Here is a 20,354-nt window from a genome sequence, read left to right on the forward strand (position 1 = left end):
ACTTCTAGAGCATCCTGGTGGATGTTGTTCCTTCATGTTTTCTAGTTCCAGCATGGCAGAGTTTCTTCAGAATTACCTGACTGAAAAGACTAAACAAGGTTATGTGTTAGTATTGTAGGGAAGATGCTGCAGGTTAAAGGGGAGAGAAGGGGAGCAGGGGAGAGAACCAATTGTAGAATTAGGTAAGGCCTCAAATACTGGCTTAAGATCTATCTATAGTAATGTCATATATTAGTATACAGGAGCTGGTTTACAAAAAAGTTAATCATATTTGACATTTGAAGCCTCCAGGGGTAAGTTTGTAGTAGTTTATATATTTCAGTTGTGTCTACTTCACTACAGATGCCTTTATGCTAAACATCACATACAAGGAGCAGATTATTTATTTGCTCTGAGACATTTAGTCATCTCTCTGCATTCTATTGCAATAACTTGTGATACTCTTAAACTTTGCCTGTTCAGCTGTATAGAGAGCAACTGTCTCAGATAATGTGCTGTATGTAAGATGTTTAAGAGAAATTAGCATCTGTTGTACATGTGGATATATTTAATAGGCAGCATCTGTGTTATTGGTTGTTGAATTTGCACTGTGTACTGCTTAGGTTTGAAACTAGGAATTGAGTATGTATTATATTCAGCCTAATGTATAAATTTTTCTTAGGTAAGAAAGCAAACCTAGGCAAAAATGTAAGCACGAACACACAACATGGACCAGCTACAGAAATTGCTGTAGAGACCACTATACCCAAACAGGGGCAGAATCTATGGTAATGTGAGCATTCATCTGGCTGCTCTTTCTTTTTCTTTTTCAATGTTAAGAAAATAATTTATATAGTGAAACCAGTGAGTTAGTGATTATCTATTAAGAGCATTTTGTGGGATTTTGATTTCTTGGATATGTAAACTCATTGCTTTAAAAGCAGACTTGATTTTTTGATAAGAATATATCTGTTTGCTTTAAGGTTTAGAATTTTATTTTTTCCTTGTAATGTAACTTTGTGTATTATATGATAGATCTTACATAGCATTGGAAATGCCTTTCAGTCTGCTTGGGAATAGAAGTATTTAGGATTTTCATCTTTATTAAAGAATAAGGAATTGTAAATATAGCCATTAATCTTCCTTTGTGTCTATCCTGCTTTTAGGCAGGGAGCTAGGTTTTGAGAGGGTCCCTTCTACTTTTGTGATCGCATTAACTGCTTTAGCTGTGATCACCTTTAGTTTAATGACCTTTTGTCTTTTATTTTTTGATATAACTTCACTCTGTGAAAGGGATATGGACAAGTGTGCCTATTTACTTTATAAAATTTGTCTCATATTACATTTTATTTTTATTTATTTGTTTGTTTGCTTATTTATTTATTTGGGCCTGCTCTGAGCGGTATGTGGGATCTTATCTTAGTTCCCCGACCAGGGATCGAACCCATGCCCCCTGAAGTGGAAGCCTGGAGCCTTAACCATTGGACCGCCAGGGAAGTCCCCTCATATTACATTTTAGTAGGAAACATCGGCTCCAGTGTCATAAGATAAAGTTAACATTAGGTCTCATGGAAACAGTAAATTGTTCTACTTCTGAGCAAGGTTGGAATTCTGCTTTCCCAACTCCCACCACCAACCCTAGATCCCTTTCTTAATGTTTGATTCTTCTCTTTTTTTTCAGAGTTAACAGGGGTTTTTTTTTGGTTTTTTGTTTTTTGCCCCTACAGGTTTTTATGTGATAGTCAAAAGGAACTGGATGAGTTGCTAAACTGCCTTCACCCTCAGGGAATAAGAGAAAGTCAGCTTAAAGAGAGACTAGAGAAGAGGTAAGGGTTTTCATCTCGCTCCTCATATCTCCTCTTCAGCATTAGATATTATACATATCTTAGGGTTTTTTGTTGTTGTTGTTTATCCATAAAAGCTTAAGTAAACATTTTAAAAGTCTATAACTCTTTTATGTTCTTGTTGTTTGGTATTTTCTTTTAAAATATTTATTTATTTTGGCTGCACGGGGTCTTAGTTGCAGCACGTGGGATCTTTGCTGTGGCTTGTTTAGTTGTGGTATGCAGGATCTTTAGTTGTGGCATGCAGGCTTCTTAGAACTAAGTGGCATGCATGTGGGATCTAGTTCCCCGACCAGGGATCGAACCCGGACCCCCTGCATTGGGAGCATGGAGTCTTACCCACTGGATCACCAGGGAAGTCCTGTTGTTTGGTATTTTCTTTTTTTTAAATTTTTAAATTTTTTGGGTTTTTTTTTTTTTTTTTTTTTTGGTATTTTCTTGACACCTCATGCTTGTTTGGAAAAGTATGCTTTTAAACCATGTATATACAGGGTAGCAGGATTATTCATTGACTAACACGCCATACACCAGACTGAGAGCCTGATTGTAGTTAGGCAGCCTTGTAAATGCAGTTCCACATTGGTTGGTATTCAGAAGTATTCTGTTGGTATCCAGAGTACCCCCAAAAATGAAAACAACCTAAATATTCATCAGCTGATGAATGGATAAACAAAATGTGGTATATCCGTAAATTCAGCCATAAAAAGGAACAAAGTGATGAAATATCCTAGAATGTGGGCAAACATTTTGCTGAGTCAAAGAAGCCAGACATAGAAAGGCCACATATTGTGTGATTTCATTTATATGAGACATCCACAATAGGCAAATTTATAGTCAGAAAATAGATTAGTGGTTGCCAGGGGATGAGGGATGGGGAGAACTGAGAGTGACTGCTAACCTGTATGGGATTTCTTTATGGAGTGATGAACATGTTTTGGAATTAGGTAGTTTTGATGCTTCTAAAATGTGAAAACCACTGAAAGTATAGGCTTTAAAATGGTGAGTTTAATGTTATGTGAATTATGTCTCCAAGAGAAACCACGCAAACCTGCCTACAAAATTAGCATCAATATCAGTGCCATCTAGATTTGCTAGTGTCCCTTCTGTTCTAGCAGTTGTTTCTATCAAAGCTGGGATAGGTTTTGCCTTAAGGCCACCTTTAATATCTGCATGCTTTCATGCTGGAATTTAGGTTTAATTGAAGAGAGAAGGAAAATACTGTTCAGTACATACTCTGCAATTTTGAGACACTTTTGAGAGTGATAATGGGTACATCATTGGTTTCGGTCCACTGCTTAATGTATAAATGAATTAAAATTGTATTCAGAATCGTCCTGTCTTGATAACACTTAGATCAAAGAAGAAAATAAAGGGGAAATTATGTGGTAGAAGGCAATGAAAGCAGAATCCTTTATAAGAACACCAGTGAGACACAGTGAAGTTATAGTCAGAGGAAAATAATATTAAAATTCCTTATTATTAAGAATGAAAAGGGAACTTAGTACTTAACTTCAATGACCTTGAACATTAGTTTTTGGTGTAAGAAGCTAACAGTGAAGCTTATGGCCAATCCAGGGTAGAGAGTCTTATTAGAGTCTTTATTACTGTGACCTCAAAAGGTTAATCTTTAGTGTGAAAGTGAACTCTGAAGGTCCTTGTGTAGGTTTTCAGCTCAAATTCATGTTTCTTCTGTGAAGAATTCCAGGCAAACGATTTAAAGTTTGTCTCCAGTTGGTAGCAGTTTCTGGCAACTAACATAAGCAAATGCACACTCATCCTGGAGGAGCATAACTTCAAACCAGGCCTCAAAGAATTTCTACAAATAAAATATCAAGAAACTCATGGTAAAAAAACAAAAACAAAAACAATAAAACCCCAAAAAACCACACAAACCAGTTACCATGAATGAGAGCTAGGTAAAGAAACACACTTCAGATACTGGAATTACCATATACAGAACAAAATGTGTGTTTTTTAAATGAATCAAGAATAAGAGAAATTTGAAATTTTGTGCGAGAAACATGAGACTATTAAACGAGAGATGAAAAGGATCTAAGTAAGTCTTCTAGAAATAAAACATGTCATTCAAGTAATTGAAATTAATAGACTGTTTTTTAAATGGTCTTTATTCCTCCTCCCCTTTGCCTCAACTTTTCTAGGTACCAGGACATTATTCATTCTATTCATCTGGCCCGGAAGCCAAATTTGGGTCTAAAATCCTGTGATGGCAACCAGGAGCTTTTAAACTTCCTTCGTAGTGATCTCATTGAAGTTGCAACAAGGTTACAAAAGGGAGGACTTGGTTATGTGGAAGAAACCTCAGAATTTGAAGCTCGGGTAAGAATATAAGGAAAACACCCTTTGAAATGTTACTCATGGAAACTCAATTTGGAATTGTTCCCTGATATTGTTCTTGACTTCCCTAGATGACCCTGGGAATCATATTTGCATTTGTCTTGAAAGACACATGTGGAACCCTAAATTCTCTATGTACATTATGATACTTTTCCTTTGTTATATTCTGCTGGTATCCAGGAAAATCTAATAGTTGGCTCAGAACCTTTGTTCAAAAAGAGCTTTACTATTAAGTTGAATGAAAACTAGTCCTGGAGTCTTAGTCATTATAACATTATTTAACCTATCCATTCCCATGTGATGCCTGTGCTATAAGGTATGAAACATTTGTGTATCCTGCTTTCGTTCATTCTCTATACTTGATCAGCTCAGTAGAGTTGTACTTGTGTTGGGCAGCACTCGTGCTGTTAAACAGGTACATTTCAGTGAAGGCACTTTTGTAGTCTTATCACTTACTGTTCAGAAGGACCCTTAAGTGTTATAGATGAAACAGTTCAAGAGACCCCGTGTCCCACATTAGATTTTAGGTATCAAAGCTGGAGAAAAGATTGGAGAACACTGTCCATGAGTTATCACTGTAAAAATTTTTTTGTTAATTTTAAATAATAAAGTCCACATAACTCCACACATTAATATTTGTGAGTCTTTTCAAATTGATCATTTGCATTATAACAGTGTGTTAATAGTTGTGTGATTTTTATGAGCAGTTGAACCTCCCACCGCCCTCCAATTTTCCCTCATTTATAAATACTTTCCATTTCTTTTAGTCTTTTTTTTTTTTTTTTCAGAATCTAAATTTGGGCCTCGGGTCACCTACATGATCTTTTTTTTTTTTAATTTTTTTATTTATTTATTTTTGGCTGCGTTGGGTCTTTGTTTCTGTGCGAGGGCTTTCTCTAGTTGTGGCAAGTGGGGGCCACTCTTCATCGCGGTACGCGGGCCTCTCACTATCACGGCCTCCCTTGGGAGCACAGGCTCCAGACGCGTACGCTCAGTAGTTGTGGCTCATGGGCCTAGTTGCTCCACGGCATGTGGGATCTTCCCAGACCAGGGCTCGAACCCGTGTCCCCTGCATTAGCAGGCAGATTCTCAACCACTGCGCCACCAGGGAAGCCCTCTTTTAGTCTTTAATGTCACTTTGGGGTACATAATAACGCATGGAGTTGATATGGTAAATCTTTTACTGCCAGACTTTTGTATTTCTATTTCTTTGCTATTAGAATTAACAAATTATATATGCATCTTATATATGTAACTTTTTTTCATTTGTCTGGTTATGAATTCTTGGTACATTCCCTGGGAAAAAGGTTTAAACATCTTTATTGTTCTTAAAGATTTTTTTTAGGAATTACTCAACTGAAAGAATTTTGCCTGTTTGAAATATTACGGTTACTTTTTTGTTTATTTAGCAGATATCTATCAATTGCCTACTTTGTGCCAAACCCAGGCCCACACCTTGCTAACATTGGATTATCATCATTCTCTGTTTCTCTTTGTAGTTATAAAATGGTATTTTTTTAATTGGCATGTGTTGTGTGACTGAGAAGGTAGTTTCAGTCCTTAAGAGTATGATTTGGATCAAAGTGATTTAGCTTATGCTTCCTCATCCGTAAAATAAATGTGAGGCTTAGATGAGATCAAGTATGTAAAATGTATTATCTGGCTTATAGGTTGTAAGCTGTTAGGTTGGTAAATTTTTACTTTCCTTCTCAGTTTTTCTTTGCCTTGAGACCGTCATTTGCACGTAGTAGGCACTCAGTCACTGAGTGTATGAATGAGTTCAGTAACTTCCTTTAAGTAGAGCAAGTTTCAGCCTCCCATGGATCCCTTCATCAGGGAAATCCAAGTAGTCGGCTACTTTCAAATGCATAAGCCATCCATTGAACTGAGGAACCCAGTTAAATTAATGTTATGTGACCAGTTTGGGTCTAGGTTGATTTGAATTTAATCGAGGATTGTCTGCTTTCTCTTTCTCTTGGCCTTTTTACTCAGTCTGGTTTTTAAATCATTTTCTGTAGGTGATCTCACTAGAGAAACTGAAGGATTTTGGCGAGTGTGTGATTGCCCTTCAAGCCAGTGTCATAAAGAAATTTCTCCAAGGCTTCATGGCTCCCAAGCAAAAGAGAAGAAAACTCCAAAGCGAAGATTCAGCAAAGACTGAAGAGGTGGATGAAGAGAAAAAAATGGCAGAGGAAGCAAAGGTATTTAGCTAATGAAGATGTAGTTTTATGACTGCGTAGAAGTATGTGATCTGGTTTTGAAATTATCTAACCCTATGCTTTTTAGTTACATAAGCACTGTTCCCTAGCCAGTGTTTGATCTTTATCACTTTCTCCAAATATTGTAGTTTTCAGACTGGTCTGTGGAGCACAGCCCTGCCTGTCGAGCTGGATAGTGTGTCAGAGTCCCCCCTCCCCCTTTACCAGAGCTAATTCCTCTTTTTAAAAGGTGGTGGTTTTTAAATTTTTAAGAATTGTAAAATATACATAATGAACAACTTAGCCACTTTTACATGTATGTTTCTATGTCATTAAGTACATTCACGTTGTTCTGCAACTATTACTACCATCCGTCTCCAGAATTTTTTTATCTTCCCAAAGCAAAACTATGCCCTTTAAACACTAAACTACCCATTTCACCCTCCTGCCCAATCCCTGGCAACCATCATTTTCTTTCTGTGTCTATGAATTTGACTACTCTAGGTACCTCATATAAAGTGGACTCATACTGTATTTGTCCTTTTGTGACTGGTTTATTTAACTTCTTCAAAGTTATCTACATTGTAGCATATGCCAGAATTTCCTTCCTTTTTAAGACTGAGTAATATTCCATTGTGTGTATAGGCCACATTTTGTTTATTGGTCCATCAGTGGACACTTGGGTCACTTCCACCTTTTTTTTTTTTTTTTAATAAATTAATTTATTTTTGGCTGCGTTGGGTCTTCGTTGCTGCGCGTGGGCTTTCTCTAGTTGCGGCGAGCAGGGGCTACTCTTCGTTGCAGTGCTCTGGCTTTTCATTGTGGTGGCTTCTCTTGTTGCAGAGCACGGGCTCTAGGCACGCAGGCTTCAGTAGTTGTGGTGCGCAGGCTCGGTAGTTGTGGCTCTCGGGCTCTAGAGCGCAGGCTCAGTAGTTGTGGCGCACAGGCTTAGTTGCTCCACGGCACATGGGATCTTCCTGGACCAGGGATTGAACCCATGTCCCCTGCATTGGCAGGCGGATTCTTAACCACTGCACCACCAGGGAAGTCCCGAAGGTTGTCCTTTTTGACCAAGCTTGAAGGTTCGGGAGGGATGGGGTGCACATGGAATAGTGAGGGAGGACGGGCACATCCACTTAGCCAGCCATGTCAGCTGAATCAACTCTGGTGATCAGTAGGATGACAGACATCACAGTCAGATTACCCTCACATCCAGCCAGTAATGCTGCTGTGAACATGGGTGTACAAATATCTGTTCTAGTTCCTACTTTAAATTCTTTTTGGTATATACCCAGGAGTAGAATTGCTGCATCACATAGTAATTCTATTTAATTTTTTTGTGGAACTGCCATAATGTTTTCCATAGCAGCTGCACCATTTTACATTCCCACCAGCAATGTACAGGGGTCTTAATTTCTCCACATCCTTGCCAATACTTGTAATTATCTGTCTCTTTTATAGTAGCTGTTCTAATGAGTGTGAAGTGATACCTTGTGGTTTTGATTTACATTTCCCTAATAATTGGTGATGTTGAGCGTCTTTTCATGTGCTTATTGGCTACTTATCTTTTGGGGGAAATGTCTTTCTGAGTCATTTGGCTATTTTTAAATTTTTTTGTGGGGGTGGGGTGGGGAGATGTGTGGATTCCTTATATGTTCTGAATATTAATCCTTTATCAGATACACGATTTGCAAATCTATTCTCCTATTTCGTGAGCTGCTTTTTCAGGTTTTTTTTTTTTTTAGCCGTGCCGAGCAGCACGTGGGATTTTAGTTCCCTGACCAGGGATTGAACCCGTGCCCACTGCAGTGGAAACGCGGAGTCCTAACCACTGGACCACCGGGGAATTCCATGCTTTTTCATTCTGTTGATGGTGTCTTTTGATGCAAAAAGTTTTAAACTTCGATGAAGTTCAGCTTACCTATTTTTTCTTTTGTTGCTTCTGCTGTTGGTGTCAAATCCAATGTCATGAAGCTTTCCCCCTGTATTTTCTTCTACAAGTTTTATAGTCTGAGCTTTTACATTTAGATCTTTGATCCATTTTGAGTTAATTTTTGTATATAGTATAAGGTAAGAGTCCAACTTCATTTTTTTGTATGTGTAAAATCCAGTTTTCTGGTTTTTTTAATTTTAGAAGTAGCTCATTGTAAGTAAATCAAATGTGAGAGGTAGACATAATATGAGACAATTCCCATTTTAGTTTCACCACCCCCCCCCCCCCAAGGATATCACTCTTTAATAGTTTGACGTGTTTCTGTGTATATACAAAGATAGTTTTGTTGGATTTTTACAGAATGGAACCCTCTGCATAACATTCTGCAGTTTTTCACTCATCAACATATCCTAGGCATCTGTCCTCTCTCTCTGTCGGTCCGTATAGATCATCCTGGTATTATTTGGGTTTTTTTGGTTGTTGTTGTTTTGTTTTTTTAACATCCTAATTCCTTATTATTATTTTTTTTAAATGTATTTATTTATTTATTTTTGGCTGTGTTGGGTCTTCGTTTCTGCGCGAGGGCTTTCTCTAGTTGCGGTGAGTGGGGGCCACTCTTCATCGCGGTGCACGGGCCTCTCACTATCGCGGCCTCCCTTGTTGCGGAGCACAGGCTCCAGACGCGCAGGCTCAGTAGTTGTGGCTCACAGGCCCAGTTGCTCCGCGGCATGTGGGATCTTCCCGGACCAGGGCTCGAACCCGTGTCCCCTGCATTGGCAGGCAGATTCTCGACCACTGCGCCACCAGGGAAGCCCCTAATTCCTTATTGATGAACATTATGCTGTCTCTGGTTTTTCTTTTCTAGGATAATTAGCAGCTCCATTTTTTTTCTGTTTTGTGTATTCGATTTCTGCTTAAGATTACTTGTGAAGAAAAGAATTTGAAAACACTACATTAAGGGAGCTGTCTCAGCCATTTTCCAGTGGAATACTTTCCCTTGTTTTTGACTTCCCTCCCTCCCTCCCTCCTTTCCTTTCTTTCACAAACATCTGGTAAAGGCTTGCCTGTGCCAGTCATTGTGCAAAAGTCTGGGGGTTTTGGTCATAAGTAGAAGCCAGAAGTTCTTGCTCTCAAGGAACTCTGAGTGTGAGAGATGGTTGGAGTAGAGTGACAAGTATGGTGAGAAAGAGCAGTGCTTGGCTCTCCTGTGAGGGATACCAGGGCAACTTAGAACTTCCCAGAGAGGAGAATCTATCAGCTGGATTTTTGAAGAACAGGTAGAAATTAATTAGGTTGTGGAAGGGGGGGTGGGCATAATGTTTGTTAGATTGAGCTGAAATTGCCTTCTCATCATTGACAGCTGGTACTTGTTTTGCCCTCTGAGTTTGCACAGAATGCGTTTACTCTCTAAAGCTCCTTCGGTAGTTGTACACAGTTGTCATGTTCCCCCTGGGTTTCTTCCTGAGGCCAAGAGTGATACGTGATACAAGAAAGAACATTTTGGGTGAGAGGTGAGTAGAGAACTAAGATTCAGTTAGATAAACGTTTAACTATTTATTCATGGCATAGACTGAGATTTCACACACGTAAAGTCTTTATTGAATTTGTTACAATATTGCGACTGTTTTATGTTTTGGGCTTTTGGCCAGGGAGATATGTGGGATCTTAGCTTCCCAACCAGGGATGGAACCCAGGCCCCCTGCATTGGAAGGCTAACTCTTAACCACTGAATCGCCAGGGAAGTCCTAGTATTCTTCTTGATGTGATCTTTCCTTGCCATTTCTTGACTCATAACATTTTTCTTCTCATTGGGAACTAGTAGCTGTAGAGTTCTCATTTAAGTTCTTTTTTAGTATTCAACCCAATAGCGAAGTAACCTCTTTTTAGCTTGTCATATGAGATGATTCTTAGATTGATTGGGGAGGAAAATATGAGCACTTTGCAGATTTAACCTTGAGGCCCAGACACATAGTACACAAATGGAAAACATGGAAGAGTTTCTTGGAAAATCAATTAGGCTGCCTACTAAGTAGTTCAACAATGTTCTCCATTAAAATGGCATTATGCCCTGCAGTTCCCCACCGAAGGTCAGCCTTGCCACAGCTCTGAAATTTTCCACTGTCCTTTGCTTTGAAGGTTTCCACTTAGCATGGGCCAGGGTTTTTTCAACTGGCACTAGGTTGTTGCATGAGCTAATATCAGTCCCTAATCTGTGCTTCAGTTTCCTTATTTGTAAAAGTAGATTATCTCTCAAATCCCTTTTTGTAATAGTCAATTATTTCAAATATTTAATGTTTATTTCATTTTCTTGCATTAAATGGGAAAGACGTTGTATAATTTGGCCAAATCCTGGGTTCTGTTAGGCTCTCTGTTTACTTTGGATGCATTTGTCCCTGATTATCTGTTTTTCCATTTTAAACGTTCTTTTATGGAAGAATATGGTCTGAAGCCTCATTATATTCTTGCCAAGATATATTGTCTTTTTACTGTTAGGTAAAGGGATTAATGGTGACTTGCACATAAGGTGGCTTCCCCTTGATTTTGTTATACGCACTTCTACCACTTCTAACTAGGTCCCAACTTTATTTAAATATGCTAAAGAATTTGACTTTTTTTTTTTTTTAATTTATTTATTTTATTTTTATTTATTTTTGGCTGCGTTGGGTCTTTATTGCTGCAGGCGGGCTTTCTCTAGTTGCAGAGAGCGGAGGCTACTCTTCATTGCCGTGGCTTCTCTTGTTGCAGAGCACGGGCTCTGGAGCGCAGGCTCAGTAGTTGTGGCGCACGGGCTTAGTTGCTCCGCGGCATGTGGGACCTTCCCGGACCAGGGCTCGAACCTGTGTCCCCTGCACTGGCAGGCAGATTCTTAACCGCTGCGCCACCAGGGAAGCCCAAGAATTTGACTTTTTCATCAGAGTAGTGTGTCCAGCTTCCCAGCAGTACTGCAAAACAGAGTATTTACTTGATGCTACCGTGTTGTATGTCAAAACTTTATCTTGCTGCTGTTCCTGTGTTTTTAAAAAGTCTTTGATATGGTGGGTTTTTTTTTTTTTTTTTTAATGTTCTGGACTGGAATTTTGTGCAGTGGGAGGAGACTTAAGATGTTCTTTAAAATCTGAGTGCCTGTTGTTTTCACCCTCGAAATTAGAGGCTAGCTGGAGACGAGGCTGGTCTAGATGGATAACTCAGTGGATAAAACAGGATCTAATGTATAATGCCAGGAGCGTTGGATTGGGGATCGGGAGACCTGGCCCTAAATTGCTGTGAGACCTTGGGCAAACTTTCTTTTCATGAAAAATAATAAATGAACATTACACACATGTGCACAGACATTCATAGCAGTGTTTGTTATTCAGCATAGTCAAAAAGCAGAAACAATCCAAATGTCTGCCAGCTGATGAATGGATAAACAAAATGGATGTATTACTCAGCAGTTAAATGGAGTGAAGTGCTGTTATGTGCTGGGATGTGGATGAAGCTAGAGAGCATTATGCTCAGTAAAAGAAGCCAGTCACAAAAGGCCACATGTTACAGGAAATGTCAGAATCGGTAAATCTATAAAGCAAAAGAAGATTGTGGTTGCCTAGGGCTGGGGAAGTGGTGGGTTAGGGGAGGGAATGGGGAATGACAAGGTTTCTTTTTTGGGTGATGAAAATGTTCTAAAATTAAGATTATGTTGATAGTTGTACAACTCTGCAAATATATGAAAAGGCATTGACTGTACACTTTACAGGGGGAACTTGTTATCGATAGTATATAAATCATATCTCAGTAAATCTGTTTTTAAAATGAGGCTAAATAAGCTTATTCTCAAGATCTTTTCCAGTTTTTTTTTAATATATATAAATTTATTTTATTTATTTATTTTTGGCTGTGTTGGGTCTTCGTTGCTGCGTGCGGGCTTTCTCTAGTTGCAGCGAGTGGGGGCTACTCTTCATTGTGGTGCGCGAGCTTCTCACTGCGGTGGCTTCTCTTGCTGCGGAGCACGGGCTCTAGGCGCGCAGGCTCAGTAGTTGTGGCTCACGGGCTTAGTTGCTCTGAGGCATGTGGGATCTTCCCGGGCCAGGGCTCGAACCCGTGTCCCCTGCATTGGCAGGCGGGTTCTTAACCACTGCGTCACCAGGGAAGCCCCTCTTTCAGATTTTTGTTTGTTTCTTTTAATGCGGCCACATGTGCTGGGTGCTCAGATTTTATAATTTATAGGAAATAAGTAAAAAGCAGTACTGTATACTGATGATTTTTTTAATGCTTTTGTGCATCTGACTGTCCACTAGAGGACAGCAAAGCCCATTTTAACCATTCCCTGGCTAATTGAGTGTTCTTAATAACACTCTTTTAGGAACCGAACCTAAAATTCTTTAACTATATATTCCACTGAATGAAGAGATTTGCGTTATTACAGTAAGAGAATCTGTGGTACTGTGTGTCAGCTCTCCATTACATTAGGGGAGAAGACCCGCAAGGCACCTGTGATTGTAGATCTTACATCCTACTGAGGAGCTCTGAAAAGGGAAGGAAGGAAATTGTATTTCAAAGGCAGATGTTGAAATATCTGCACTGCAGGTTGGAGTAAGGAATGAGTCAGTTTCCATTAGAACTTTAGCAGCCTCTTAAATAGATTTTTTCGATGTGTTTGTTACTTATCCTTGTTATTCATAAATTTATACACACAAGGCTCTCAGTGGTTCTCTGTTTCTGTAGGAAAGAGAAAGGACAGCCTTTGGTCCCCTCCCTGAACTCTCACACCACAGCTTCAGAAGTAGCTCAACTGTCTTTGTCCCTTGGCAGCTCTATTTCAAAGCCTGTGGCCTTCCAGGGATAACGGGCCTTTCTTATAGAAGGAAGACTGTTACTTAAAATAGGCTTTTTGCCTAGTACAGGGCAGTGAAACCCAGCAGTGCTGTTGTCAGTTAGCTAGAGCTAGCCAGGTTGTATAATAAAAGTAGCCAGCATGGCTAACTTTAGTTCAGTCATGACTGAGTTAAGCAGTATGACCTCCACAAGGTAGATGAGCGTGAGATAACCTAGTCTCTCAGCTTCTGGTGTACTGCTGAAGCTTTACCTTGTCCAGCTCTGTTGTACTTTCTGACTGTCTGAGAATGATGGTCCCCTATAATGGCATTTGTTTACGTGGATGCTCACCTCATTGTTCAGGCTTTTTTAGTGCTTTGAAAACATCCCCAAAAATCACCTCTTAATTAATAAAACAGCAATACAAATAAATGAATTATCCTAAAATGGCATTTTTGTTCCTCCTCAGAATGTATATTTTATAGAGGGAGGGTTGAAAATTCCTAATTACATTTTTCTCCATCCTCTTTTACTTTGCTAATTCTAAATTAATTTGCATTTTCTGATGATGAGCGGAGGCAGTGTGGATTATGCTGAGAGTAACTGCCCTGAATGAAATCAGGCCAACCCCTGGGACTTTACAAATGTCACTTAAGTTAGAAGTTGGTGATAAAGTCAAGAGAATATTTCATATCAGTACTTAATACTTTTAAGGATTGTAGAATGCTTTATAGATACTATTTACTATTTCTAGGCCCTGTAATCTGGGATTATGGTACATATTAGTGCAGAAACTGATAATCTTACTGACCAAGCTACATGACATTGTTGCATACTAGCATTATTTACACAGTACAAGTGTTCCTGCTTTTAAATGACACTGAATCTTTAAGTGGATTTCACTAGAAGAGACCTGTTTCTAGTCATTTCCCCCTCCTTGAATTCTTTGTGTGACCTCTGGCAACTTTTTTCCACCCTTCCAAGCCTTGGTTTCTTCTGTAAGATAAGTGGGTTAGACTGGAGGAGCTCTAGGAGGTGAACGTATCGGGATGCTCTCGTATCTTTACCTAGTTGCAGTCCTCTGTCAGTGTATACTGTCAGTATTACGTGAAGAATCCACATTTCATGTCTTTGAAGTCATTGTAGTAATGCTGGCCTGGTTTGGTCTCTGTTTAGGTCGCATCTGCTCTGGAAAAATGGAAGACAGCAATTCGTGAAGCTCAGACTTTTTCCAGAATGCATGTTCTACTTGGGATGCTTGATGCCTGTATCAAATGGGATATGTCAGCAGAAAATGCTAGATGCAAAGTTTGTCGAAAGAAAGGTATATTTAAATCAGAGTTGCTTATCTGAGTGTATTAGGCACTAGGACTTCCATTTCCAAGATCTTTTATCCCTCAAGAATTCTGTGTACACAACTTTTAAATGTGGTGGTGGTGGTCCAGATTTTACCTTCTCCTGAAAGTCCGTAAAATTATAGTCTTTAAAGTCACACTCTCGCAAATCACAGCAGGCCCTTTGTGCCTCAGTTTTGAGTATAAAATAAGAGCAGTTGATATCGCCAATCCTTAGATTCTCTATAGGGAACAAATTAGTTTTAACTAAAATTTTAAATCTCTCTTATTATCTCTGAATTTTAGTCATCCATGAAGTAAGGTGGGTGCTACCAGTAGAGGGCAGTATTTGAACATCGTGAAGAATAGTCGGATTTGGACCTTCTGGCATGGAATCCTACAGAGCGAAGCATTTGGACTGTTTAATGCTGAGAACTTTTAGAGCCCCATTATGTGTAAAAGGAACTAGATGGCTAAAAGCCCCCCCAGTGGTTGACTTCTCAGTGGCTAAAGCTGTTTTGTGATTTACTTTACAGGGATGAAAAGACCTATGTAAAATCATTCAGTTGCTCTAAAAACTGATGTAGAATGAAGGTTGGAGAGGGGAAATGATCATTTAAATTGGTTTGGTGTATTTTCAAATGTAGGGAAACCGAATGGTTTAGGGGAACCATATGAGTTGGGAAGCATTTGTGTGGTCGGGGAGGAGGAGGAAGGGCAGAAAATGTAATACTTCATGGGAGATTCGTCTCTTAGGGGGACAGGGGCAGCAAAAATCTCCTGCTACTGCTTGATTTTTTGCTATCTCCTAGTAAATGTTAACTGTCGTCTTCCAGCCCGGAGTAGATGTTGGGATATAAGTTAGAAGACCTGAACCCTAGGTTACCTATAGTCTAGTTAATGCTACATTTCTTTTCAGAAGATGACTGCGTTTTTTAAAATGGGGTAGCAGTGTACTAGAATGTTTGCTCTTCCATCGGGTTAATCGAGGCTGAGCAGCTCTTCCTTGCAGCTCACTGACCACTGCCACACTCCCTGCAGTGCTGTACAAGTTCATCTCCTTGCAGGTGAGGATGACAAGCTGATCTTGTGTGACGAGTGTAATAAAGCCTTCCACCTGTTTTGTCTGAGGCCGGCCCTCTATGAAGTACCAGATGGTGAATGGCAGTGCCCAGCCTGCCAGCCTGCCACTGCCAGGCGCAACTCCCGTGGCAGGTGAGAATTTCTTCTTTTAAAAACAAATAAATTAGTAAATAGCTGTTATACTTGAGCTTCAGTTATTCAAACTGAATGATGCTGAGGAGCTTTAAGTTCGTCTTTTGTATGCAGAGCCCCATCATTTAAGGTATTACAGTGGGGGCTCAAAGGGCTCTGATTTAATTTTAGCTTAATTGTCGACATTTCTAGTTTTCATTACCAGCCGTGTTTTATGTCTTCTTGGTCATACGTTCTTCTCAAATAACATATCCTTTGTCTTTTGCTTCCACTTTGCCCACTTCTTAATTTGTGATGACTTCTGCAGCCAGTCACTGCTAAAAATCCTGAAACGCATTGCCTTCCTTACCTGTACCTACTCTTTTCCTTCCTTAGCATGATTAGAATTTTGATGTCAACTTGGTGTCTTCCTCTCCCCCGTCTCCCTATTCATTCACTTGCCAGATGTTATCAATTCAGTGTCTAGATGTCTTAATGAGTCAGTGTCCTGCTGTCCATTCCCCATGGTCCCTGCTGTCATTTGGCCCTCTTCCATCTCTCATCTGGGCTCCTTCAGTGGCTTCTCAACTCTGCCTCATATCTTCCTCCCTCTTATCCATCCAGCTTTTGTGGTGATACCAGAATGGTTTACATAAGACAAAGATTTGCTTATGTCACTGTCCTGTTCAAAAACTTCGATCTTCCCCTTGTCTCTAGAATCAAGTCCAAACTCCCTAGCCTAACTTTTGAGACTCTTATTATATAATACTAGCTGATGTTTTTATGAGCCCTTGTTCCCATATTTGTGTGCTTGTTACAGGCTGTTCATTGTGCATCCTTGCCTCTTGTGCTTTCCTCCCAACTGGGAATATTCCCTGTCCCCAGAACTCCCACCTGGCTAAACTGACCACGGCCTACCTAAAATTTCACTGCTTTTTGGAAACATCCTTAGGATTAATTGTTCCTCCTCTGTGTTCCAATTCAGCTTTCCATGTCCAAAGTTGTTTTTTGATGCATCTTGCCTTTTTGGTCAGTTTTATCCACGGCTGTCTTCCTATGAGATTGTTTCTGCCCTGAGAGTAGAGGTGGTGCTTTGTTCTTCATCCTCATCCCAGTAAGGCCAAACATAGGGCCTTGTAAAGAGGAGACGCCTAATGTTTGCCAAAGTTAATAACGTTTTCCACGTTGAAATTTGAGGTTGTAGAAGAGCAGCTTGTAAGCAGTCTGGCTTGGTGTCTCTTTGAAAGGTCAGAGCTGTTTGATCCTGACCCTGCCTAACAGCATTACTCGGTTATTTCTCACTCCATTCCAGCTACACTTAGAGAGATGAGGCTGCTGCTCTGAAATGGTGAGGCTTTGGACCAGCTGTTCTGAGCTGGGATTACCAGTGCTTTGATGTTATGGTCATCTGCAAGCTGTTTCAGCTCCTGGAAGGGGGCCATCAAGGTGGGGTAACACCTGTCTGGGCTGTTTATCCTTTCAGTCCACCCCAGCACTGGGGACAACTTTTAATACCTGAAATGTTACTTTATCTGGCTGTTTTTGTGAGACAGAAGGAACAGAGTTTTGTTTTGTGTGTTGAGGGGTGGGGTTGCATTTTGGTCTTGGTTTTTGCTGCCATTAGTATCGTAGCCAGAGGGTTTGGGGCCTGATAGAGGAGACACTCTGTTAAAGCTTAGGTTTTCATTCTGCTTCCTGTGTCCTGGCCTAGATTCAGGTTCCCTCCCCTTAGCATGAAATCTGTCTAGTCTGTGAAGAGGGAAAAGTTGCCGCAATTTATGTGGGACTTTACCTTTCTTAGGACCCCTTTGGCCTAGATCCGTGTTCTCTACAAGTGTCTTTCCCCCCACAGGAATTACACGGAGGAGTCTGCCTCTGAGGACAGCGAAGACGATGAGAGCAATGAAGAGGAAGAAGAGGAGGAGGAGGAGGGGGAGGAAGATTATGAGGTGGCTGGTTTGCGACGTAAGTATTCAGTTTGCTTTCATAGTTAACCTCACAGTCTTCTAAGCTGACTTGGAAAGACTGGGTTGGCGGTAGATAACCCAACAAGGCCATCGTGCCATCTTTTTTTCACAAGTTATGGTGGAGGGGCGACTGCTGCCATGTTTTAAATGGGTTTTCAAGATGCCAGTTAACTACCTTCCTAGTAGGAGGTTGGGTGGCTTGGTCTCAGAACATCAAACTATGGCAGATCCACTTGGTCCAAGATTTCATGGAATTCAAGGCCCCAGGTCTGTTTATGACGGGTCTGCTGGTTCTGAGCCCCTCAGTGTGAGGATGGGGTAACGAGGGTCTAGGCCCATGCTGTCTCTTGCAGTTCTTTTGGCCTCTGGTGCAGTGTTGCTTTTAAAGAAGTTGTTTTTTTCTGTGGTTACAGTGGTTCTTCTCTTCCCTGTGGTGTGCAGGGCTGTATATTTGCTAGTTGAAAAGAGAAGACTTTTTTCCATGGTTTAGGCGTAGTTGTTAGGAAGGTTCAGATCTGTTTCTCTCTAGATGTCAGTAGGGGGAAAAGGCCTCATCACTTAAGCTCACCTTGTTGACTCAGTCTCTCATGTTCGTTTTTCATGAGGCTTTGAGAGTCGTGTCATTTTTGTTAAACCTTAAGTCCTGCAGTCGAGCCTTTTAACAGGCTCCCTTTTTGCAAAATATACCCTTCTTTGTAGGTTAATACAAATATAAGATTTTGATGAGCTTTTCAAGAGAGGTACGGTTCCCAAGATCATAACTCCCTGGACAATCGTACTTGGTGGAAGGAGAGAGAGGATGTTTGGCACACCTGGTCCTTACTGTACTGGCGCTGTCAAAACCTGAGGGCTTTGGGCTTGCACCCCTGCTACTGTCTTCTCCGATCCTGCAGGGTTTTAATTTGGGACACCTACACTTCTCTCATTCCTCTAGGGCTCCTTTTGTTTTTCCCAAGGCATGATTTTTCAAGTCTCTGGGTAAGGAGACAAGTAGTCCATTAACCCTGCATTACAGAGAGACCACGGAGTACTGCCAGAGTCGTGATTTGGATGCATGGTTGTCTGGGAACAGATTCTAAATATAGCAATGGACTGATTTTGTTTATTTTCCAAGTAATGGTTGCTTTCCACTTTCAAGTTATTCCTCTCTTTCCAGGGAATTGTTCCCTCTCCAGGTTTCTAGGGCCTTGTCTACCAAAAGGATCCAGGAAGTGTTTGGTACTTCAGAGCCTCTTGTCAACTCTGCCTTGTAGGCCACCAACCATGTGGTTCCCTAGTGCAACTCGAGGCCCTGGGCCGATGGCTGTTCCCTGCATCCAGCATTTCACCCTTGGCATCAGCTCCTTACCCTCTCTTCCTCGCCTAGTCTTTCAACTTAGAGAACCTAAAATAGTCAGTGAGGGGTCATCATGGTCTGGAAGTAGAATATAAAACATTGTTTACTGATTCTCTGTATCATTGCCTCCGTATACCCCTATCTGTGTCCAAATTGCCCCTCCCCATTTTCCAGGGGAAAATTTGCTTAGTGGAGCAGCCTTGAGCTAATCCTGATGGAGCACTGTTTCCTGAAGATTATTGAGAAATGTTGGTTTGTCTGACATTGAGCGCCTGTTGTAAACCTGAGAAACAGGCAGCCTCGGGTGCCTTTGTAGTTTTTATTCTCTCTTGGGGGATCCCAGGCAGGGCTCTTGTGGAAGTGGCCGGGCCTACTGTCTATGGTTTTTAGAAATTGCAGAAAGCAGGACTGGGCTAGCCTTAAACTGGATTCAATGAGGCAGACTTCACATAAGTACTTTACATAAGTATCAGCTTTTCTCTGAAAAGATTGTGGTGGTGAGTATAGGATAACTCTGGGAATTATGAAACAGGATCCGTTCCACACTCAGATTCCATCTTACATGTAAATACATGCATTCTCAGGCTGAGCTTGGGCTGAAGGAATTCCCAGGCAGACCCATCAGCAAGTGGCTTTTTCTCCTAAGTGAGTCAGTTTACAATTGATTCCTTCCAGGCCCTCATTCCTGAGAGTAACTGAACAGGGTGGGGACAGAGAGTGGACGTACTAAAGGAACTGGCCTTCTGAAGAGACTCTTAAAAGGTCTTTGGCAGTTGATGAAAAGTATCCATTCTTCCATCTGCTACTGCTGCCCTTAAAGTGTCCTGTGAGGTCGGCAGGAGACGGATAGCAAGAGCACCTCCTAACCAAAGGAAGCCATTGCTTTGCTTGTCCAGAGTATCACCCCTTCCATGGGCATGCTCCCTTCATCCTCAGGTCTGCTGTGAATGCATATTTTTTATTTCAGTGAGACCTCGAAAGACTGTCCGGGGCAAGCAGGGTGTCATCCCCCCTGCAGCAAGGCCAGGCCGACGACCAGGTAAGAAGCCGCATCCTACCAGGAGGTCTCGGCCGAAGGCACCACCTGTAGACGAGGCTGAGGTCGATGAGCTGGTAAGAATTATTTATCATCTGCTCTCTAGCGTTTCTGGTTCGTATCCCCCACTCCAGCATTAGGAATTCAGCAGGCAACAGGTGGGAGCCTCCCCTCCGCTCCCTCCTCCCTAACTTTGGAGACTGATGAGGCAGATGGATGGGCCTGTAGGCAAACGAGGCAGCAGGCCCTCCGGGAACAGCTATGTCCGGCATTCCCCTGCTGCAGCCTGCAAACATCTCCTCTAGTTAACAGGCAGCCTGTGACTTGTTAAGGATTTTAAAATAGTATCCATGTGTCTCCCATGGCTCAGAGGGGCTGGGTCTCCGT

The 20,354-nt window shown here is 41.1% G+C and overlaps 1 protein-coding gene across 3 annotated transcripts in view; it reads left to right on the forward strand.

Annotated features, from left to right (window-relative positions):
* Window positions 1-20,354, forward strand: part of BAZ1B (bromodomain adjacent to zinc finger domain 1B) — a 69,410-nt gene that overhangs the window by 43,550 nt on the left and 5,506 nt on the right. For all 3 annotated transcript variants that reach the window (XM_082432280.1, XM_082432279.1, XM_082432278.1), the window contains 8 exons: window positions 662-767; window positions 1,707-1,805; window positions 3,983-4,160; window positions 6,197-6,379; window positions 14,277-14,424; window positions 15,502-15,649; window positions 17,481-17,593; window positions 19,899-20,044. In XM_082432280.1, coding sequence (XP_082288406.1) covers window positions 662-767; window positions 1,707-1,805; window positions 3,983-4,160; window positions 6,197-6,379; window positions 14,277-14,424; window positions 15,502-15,649; window positions 17,481-17,593; window positions 19,899-20,044 — 1,121 coding nt within the window. The remainder of the gene's footprint in view (window positions 1-661; window positions 768-1,706; window positions 1,806-3,982; window positions 4,161-6,196; window positions 6,380-14,276; window positions 14,425-15,501; window positions 15,650-17,480; window positions 17,594-19,898; window positions 20,045-20,354) is intronic.

The sequence above is a fragment of the Balaenoptera physalus genome, assembly GCF_965194825.1.
Source record: "Balaenoptera physalus genome assembly, chromosome: 16".
Lineage (NCBI taxonomy): Eukaryota > Metazoa > Chordata > Mammalia > Artiodactyla > Balaenopteridae > Balaenoptera > Balaenoptera physalus.